Below are 7,170 nucleotides of genomic sequence, written 5' to 3'. Positions count from 1 at the left end.
CCCCCCCCCTTCCAATTTAGTGCTATAAAAGCTCCAAGCACAGACAGCCACACCTCGAAGTGTCCCTCAGTGTCTGCAGCGTTGTCTATGTGCCGAAGGACGGACGCCGCAAAAAGCACGAACTGCGCTTCTCGCTGCCAGGAGCTGAGGCTCTGGTGTTAGCTGTGCAAAGCAAAGAACAAGCAGAAGAGTGGCTGAAGGTAACTCTCAGCACCTCCAGCACAGCTCAGTCCCCCCCCAACTGCTGCTGTTGCCTGTCCCTCCCCAGCCACTTCCTTTGAAACCGATACCCTTTCTGCATATAGCTCTGCTCCTCTGATAACTTTTTGGAGGATGGGTGGGAGTGCCTGGTGCTGTGGGAAAGGGCAGTGTTATCTCTTCAGTGGGCAGAGGGCTTTCCTCCATGCTCTAATCAGTCTTGTCTGATTGCAGCACCAGCTGTGGACCAAAATAACCCACCAGCAGGGCAGAGCCCCTCCCCATCTGCTCCCCCTCCAGTTGTCTGGAATGGCTGGATGAGGAGCTGTTTCTTGACTACCCCCCTTCTTTCCTGCTTTTGTTCTAAAGTAGAGTAGATTTTGTAGGAAGCTATACTGGATGAAGTCACCAGCTCAGCTTGTGGTAGTTCCTGGGAAAAGTGGAGTGAAGGATCATTTGTTGATGCTGTCCCCTCCCCTGCTTTTGGGAACGGGTTACTTCCTGTCTCCCCCTAAACAAACGCGGCAAAGCAGAGGTAGTTAGCAAAATACCCTGATTTCCTTTCTTCCTCCTGTTTCTCCCCCCCCCCACCCGTACATGCATTTATTTCCACATGAAGCATCTCAGGTATGAGAAGCTGTTTTCTCTCTCTCAGAAGGGGAGGGCAGTGTCTTTAGTCTCTAGTGAGAGCACACCAGGTGCATTTTCTTGATTTCAGGCATTGGGGCAGGGGTGGGGGATGCAGGCTTCTCTGTTCCTGTGTAGGAATTGGCTTGTGTTGGCCTCAAAAGAACAGTTAGGGCAAGTGATAAGTGGTCACTTCTGCTGCCCAGGCCACTGTGATCTCTCATTCTGGAGAAGCCTGGTGCTCATACATACACTAATGGTCATGCATGCTCCACACTGCAGTTGGCTTCCATTTCAGTGTTTCTGTGAATGCTTTTTTAAGTGTCAGTAATAGGTTATCTGAAGCTCACTGTTGGCATACAGTCCTTTTCAATTGATCTAATTTATTACAGCAAGAGCCAGTAAAACAGTACAATTCTGATATAAGAAGGATTAAAACAATAACATAGGAATAGTATAAAAACATTAACAAGAGAAAATTAATAACATTAGTAAAATAAAATAATATTAATAAGAGAATCATACAATTTTTTCAGCTATAATAAATTTACATTTCCTAATAGCTAAGCAACAAAATTTTGCCACCGCGTAAGTCACTGAGCTCTGAACGTCTTCTAAGAGGAATTTATTAAGGACTTCTGGCCTAAAGTCAAGATAAGACTGCAGAGGGCTAAATCTAGTTTGTTGTTGTTGTTGTTGTTCAGTCGCACAGTCGAGTCCAACTCTTTGCGACCCCATGGACCAGATCACGCCAGGCCTTCCTGTCTTCCGCCGTCCTGTGAATTTGGCTCAAATATGAAGGTTGTGTCACAGGGCTATTTCTGCTTGCCAGGCCCCTCTCTCATATGCACCTTTCTAGGCTCAAACTAGGATGGCCGTCCTCTTTGGGATTTGTTCTGGATGAAATTTGTTTGAGCTGGAAGAAGCATAATGGAACATATAGACCAGGTAGAGCTTAGCTGGAAGGCATTCTGACTACAAATGTTGAAGAACACTTGATGTACTTTTTGATCTGATTCTTATTTTTATCTTGGTAGCGCCAGTGTCCTTTGGCATGAGTACTGTCAGGAACATTGGCATTTTAAATGACTATTCTTCCCTGTGCTGGCTGTTTTTAGTTCTTGTCCTTGCTGTGTATATTAGTTCTCTCTGAGCACTCCCACTCTCCTGGCCTAGGATGAGACTCTCAAGGTTCTTTCTTCCTCAGAATGTTGCTCTTATTGGCATGAATCTGGAAGACCTCTGGTGCAATGGCTAGCCTCGCTTCAGAGAAACTGTTTTGAAATAAAATATATGAGCCGAGAGCTATAATTCAACTAGGCCTGTTCTGAGGCATGAAGACAATGCAGACTGAATGTGGCAGGGCCTAGAAATGGGTGTGTTTGAAAAAAATAAAGGTGAGGCTGCCTTCTGTCACTGCAGTCCTGACTGGAATTGCTTCACAAAACCTCTGGCAGTCTTGGCAAACAGGCTACAGAAACTGAACATCAGAGAGGCAAAAAGCAAAGCCATCCAGACATTAGACTGGCTAACACAGCTGCCCAACTAGATGCTAGTGGGTCTCTGTGATCTCTAATGGCCAGTCACATTGAAAGTAGGACAAAAATCTCCAACTGACTTGATTTAACCCAAGGATAGCTAACTGTTGTAAGGGTGGGGGGCACTCAGTTTTTTATACAGCAGTCCAAAGACTGGATCGGTATTCTGTGGTACAGATTTACCTTCTGATGAGCAGTCCAACTTCAAAACATTTGCACCAACTTAACAGGAAGGTTTTCACAGTTACAGAGCACATACTTGATCATCAGTGAGCATTACATGCAGATTCTCAGAGAGACATTTAAAACGAAGCTAAAACATCTCTTTCTCTCTGTTGTTTTTGTTTTCCATATGGGAAAGCATTGAACTACATTCTTGACAAAAATTTGGTAGGGGTTAGGATAAAATAGTTTTGGAAGCTTTAGTTGCTAGTTAGCCATCCCTGATTTTGAGTGATATAAAATCCTCCACACAAGCGCTTACGAGAGAAAAAAGAAATAAATCTGCTGTTTCACCCCTTCTGGAAGACAACTCAAGCGTTTAATGATACATTCCTTTCCAAGAAATCATTGCAGAATGGTTTGAAGCTCCTGGCTATAGCTTAGCAATTTTGGTGTTTTCACTGCTCTCAGACTCTGTACTGTAACACCCGCAGGTGATAAAAGAAGTCAGCAGTACTAATGGGGGTGGACTGAATGGAACAGAAATCCCTATGTCTCCTGTACTCACATGCAAGGTGGACCATGGCAAGGTGGACCATGACAAGGTAGGTCTATTCATCATATGGATGCTGCTGTTGGTGATGTGGGCAGTGGGGTGTGATATTTGCACTAGAGCCACATTTTGACTGCTGTCTTTAAACGCATAATGGAAAAGATGGTCTTAAAGGAGACCCCTTATTTTTCAGCACCTATGTAGTGCTTTGGTAGGGGGAGGGATGGCAGAAGATCAAGGCTCTTTGGAACCACATCAAGTGTTGAGCAACAAACTGCGGCATCCCCATGGTACACAGGTGCTGGGCATCTGTTTAAAGTTCCTTCTTGAAGTAAAGAGCTCTTGGGATCTAGCTTTGGATGGGATCTAGCTTCCGATATTGACTCAGATTGCTAACTTCAGGAATGCAGGAGGCAGTGAAATATTATAAGCTATTGGGCTGCAGAGTGGGTAGCAGGAAAAGAAAGAATACTAGTAGGCTACTGGACTTGTGATCTTCTCTCCCCTGCAGAGGTCATCTCAGGACAAGCAAACGTCTGATTCTGACAGTGTGGCAACCACAGAGAATAGCTCTTCTGTGGCTTGGAGGGAAGCCCATGAGCAGGGTGAGTCCCCAGCACCTCTGTGCTGGTCTAGGAGCCAGGTGTGGCTTTGGCTGAGGCAGCACCCATGCCAGAACTGCCACAAAATTGGTGAGCCTGTTGTCCTGTACTTTTCTTTGGGGCTACAGAGTCACGGGGTGCACTCTACTGTTATGGAGGTTGTACCATAAAGATCCGAGGTGCCCTCTTTCTGGATCTGCTCTAGATTGCAGCTGAGTTCAAATAGTTCTTGTTTCATGATATTACAGTGAATCTTGCAGGGTACACCCGGGGCGAAGTGTTTCACCTCCCTTCCCTTAATCCTGTTCTGACTTTTGAAACTCTTGTTCTGCAACCCTGTATATTATGGAGGTAATCTAAATGTGTCTCTGATTTATTTTATTTTTACTTGGAGACATCAGTGTGTTGGTTTTTAAGCTCTCTGCATTCTCCTCCTAGGGAAAGGCAAGAAGAGTGGTTTAGCCGAATTAAAGGGCTCTGTGAGTCGAGCAGCTGGGAGAAAAATCACCAGGATAATTAGCTTTTCCAAGAAGAAGCCATCCCCCGAGGATACCCAAACATCCTCTACTGAGGAGGACATCCCATGCTGTGGTTTGTACTACGACTTGATGGGGAAGTAGAGACGGAAACTATTAATTAGTTGCTTTTATGCCCACAGGACTTGCTTGGCCTGCCCTTCCCTTGCCCTACAAGCTGATAAGAGATCTATAGCCAAGGGTTAAACTAAATTAGACATTGGAAGATTCATGATCGGATTTTGCTAGCATTTCTTTAAAGTGCAACCACTTACAACCCTGAATCAGAGAAGGGGGTTTAATCCTTCCACCCCAACATGGTTCTGCCTATCAAAATGACCCTCCCTGTGCTGTTGTTAGCCTTGGAAGGGGAAGCCTGTATTTTGCCTGTCTTTCCCCCTTTTTGTAGCTAATAGCAGTGGAGAAGGTGTTTTTGATAGGCGGAACCATGCAGGGTGTACATATGCATAAAGATTAAATTCCCTCTCTCCATCAGGGAACTTTTAAAATGCTGTGAAGGTCTGATTTCTGTTACCTATATCTCTTCTGCGTTAACCATATGTGTGGGAGCACTTTCCTTTGAACTCCAAAATTGATCTTTACACCTTCCCTGGTTTCCTTTATTCACTGTACAACAAACTGTGGTCAATACAAGTGTGAATTACTGCTAAGCTATGCCGTGGGTGGCTTTCCCCCTCTGCTAGCATCCATGCATTCTAGGTCTCAGGTAGAACTGCTATCTTCACTTAACTCTGTGAAGCAGCTAACTTCTGATGAAGGTGGAGAAGTGTTTTTCACAATCTGTCTTCTGGGGAAAAGATGAGCTAAATGACCTGACTGATACTCATTAGGAAAACATCTTGTGATTGCAAGTCACTTTTGGCTCCAGGATCTACCCTCCTGCTTTCAGATCTGTCATACCAAAGCTCAATGCTTTTTAGTTTCTTAGGAAACAGTCTGTACACTTCGGCTTTTTTTTATCTCTGGCTGCTGGTTGCTCAGCTGTATTTTGTCCCCCAACAGGCTACTTGAATGTTCTAGTTAACCAGTGCTGGAAGGAACGTTGGTGCCATTTAAAAGGCAACATACTTTATTTCCACAAGGACCACACTGACTTAAGAACGCACGTGAATGCCATTGTCCTACGGGGTTGCGAGGTGGCACCGGGGCTGGGCCCGAAGCACCCCTTTGCTTTCCGCATCCTTCGTGGTGGACAAGAGGTTTCTGCCCTTGAGGTGAGTGTGGCTTTTGCTCTTGGTGACTCTGAAGAATGAAAATGCTTCTGCAGATTCAATTAAGACAGCCCTTGCACAAGTCAACAGGTCCCAGAACTTGGATGTCATTGTACAAAAGTTAGAGCTAAATGGCAATGCCTTGAGCACTAGAAGATCTCTGATGACCCTTTCTCTTGCTGTAAGATGGTGTCACTGGCCAAGGGGTTCACTGAAGAAAAATATTCAGTAAACACAAAAAACTGTGTTTGGGCACCAGAAGATGTTCTTACCGCTGACACGTCTTCACTGAGAGCCTGTAGCATAACTCAAAATATCAGGAAGTACTTCACTTCATCTATGCAGAAGTCTTTTGCTTGTTTCATAAATTGTTATGAAAAATGAATTGTGTAACATGTCCTGCATACAATATTTATCCCATTGTTAGCCAATCCTTCTCCTTTCCTTCTTTTCATCCCTACAACAATCTGATGAGGTTAGACTAGGCTAATAGTTCATGACTCAGTGAGCTTTCATGGCTGAGTGGAGGATTTAAACGTGAATCTCCAGTCCAACACTCTAACCACTGCACCAAACTGATCTTTACCTGGATCTTTTAATGTAGTCCAAGTGGACATTTGGACATCTGTACATTAATGTCCCCCCCAAAAAACACACACACACACACACAAACCTTTCAGGTTTCACCAAATCAGGTGATCAGTAGCAAACGTGATCTGAAAGCAGACCAACATCAAGACTGAGAGTGTATGGGCTGTGGTGGTGGTGGAAAGTGCTGTCAAGTTGAGGCTGACTTATGGTGACTCCATAGAGTTTTCAAGGCAGGAGACACTGGCTTGCCATTGCCTGCCTCTGCATCGCAACCCTGGGCTTCCTTGCTGGGTCTCCCTTTCAAATACTAACCAGGGCCAGCTCTGCTGAGATTAGGCTAGCTGGGCCATCCAAGTCAGGGCATGAGTACAGCAACCATATTATTTTGCTACTCACCCATTGTGCAGCATGGTGAGGCACCCAGGCTCATATCCCCACACTGTGCCGTGCAAGTGCACTAGATGACCTTTGGGCAATAACTTTCTCTCAGCCCAACCTACCTTGCAAGGGTTATTTTGAGAGTGAAATGGAGGAAGGGAGAAGGATGTTGTGAGCTGCTTTGGGGAGAAAAGTGGGGTATAGATACCCCAGTTTGGTGTAGTGGTTAAGTGCATGGAGGAGGTATTAGTGATATAAAGGTATTAGTGATATAAAAATGGAAAAATTTAGAGAAATTGAGATGAAATTAATATTGAAATGGTATAGGACGCCTGCTCAGCTATCTTATATGATCAAGGGATTGACATCCAATTGTTGGCATTGTAAAAAAGAAAAGGGTTATTATGTACATCTTTGGTGGGGGTGCTAAGGTGGTTAATTTTTGGCAAAAGATATTGGAAAAGGTAGAGGAAGTATGTAAGGTTAAAGTGGAGTTTTCAGGAAAAGTATTATTCATGGGGATTTTAGGGAACTGTAAAATAGAAAAACCATATCAGGATTTATTTAAAGCTATAATTTTAGCTGCCCATGCGGTTATAGCGTTTGGCTGGAAAGATGCTACAAAATGGAGTACAGACAGATGGAATGATTTCTTATATGAATGGATACAGTCAGAAATATTAATGATATTAAAACAGGAAAATTTAGGAGAGGATAAGATTGTGGAAGTCAAGAAGAGATGGTTAGGGTATATAAGATGGGTTAAAGCGGGGG

The 7,170-nt window shown here is 44.2% G+C and overlaps 1 protein-coding gene across 2 annotated transcripts in view; it reads left to right on the top strand.

Annotated features, from left to right (window-relative positions):
* Positions 1 to 7,170, top strand: part of AFAP1L1 (actin filament associated protein 1 like 1) — a 119,184-nt gene that overhangs the window by 100,316 nt on the left and 11,698 nt on the right. For both annotated transcript variants that reach the window (XM_015412637.1, XM_015412638.1), the window contains exons 8-12: positions 21 to 200; positions 3,020 to 3,130; positions 3,590 to 3,683; positions 4,119 to 4,271; positions 5,219 to 5,430. In XM_015412637.1, coding sequence (XP_015268123.1) covers positions 21 to 200; positions 3,020 to 3,130; positions 3,590 to 3,683; positions 4,119 to 4,271; positions 5,219 to 5,430 — 750 coding nt within the window. The remainder of the gene's footprint in view (positions 1 to 20; positions 201 to 3,019; positions 3,131 to 3,589; positions 3,684 to 4,118; positions 4,272 to 5,218; positions 5,431 to 7,170) is intronic.

The sequence above is a fragment of the Gekko japonicus genome, unplaced genomic scaffold, assembly GCF_001447785.1.
Source record: "Gekko japonicus isolate JY-2015 unplaced genomic scaffold, Gekko_japonicus_V1.1 scaffold222, whole genome shotgun sequence".
NCBI classification, from domain to species: domain Eukaryota; kingdom Metazoa; phylum Chordata; class Lepidosauria; order Squamata; family Gekkonidae; genus Gekko; species Gekko japonicus.
This window is presented reverse-complemented; position numbering and strand designations above follow the sequence as displayed.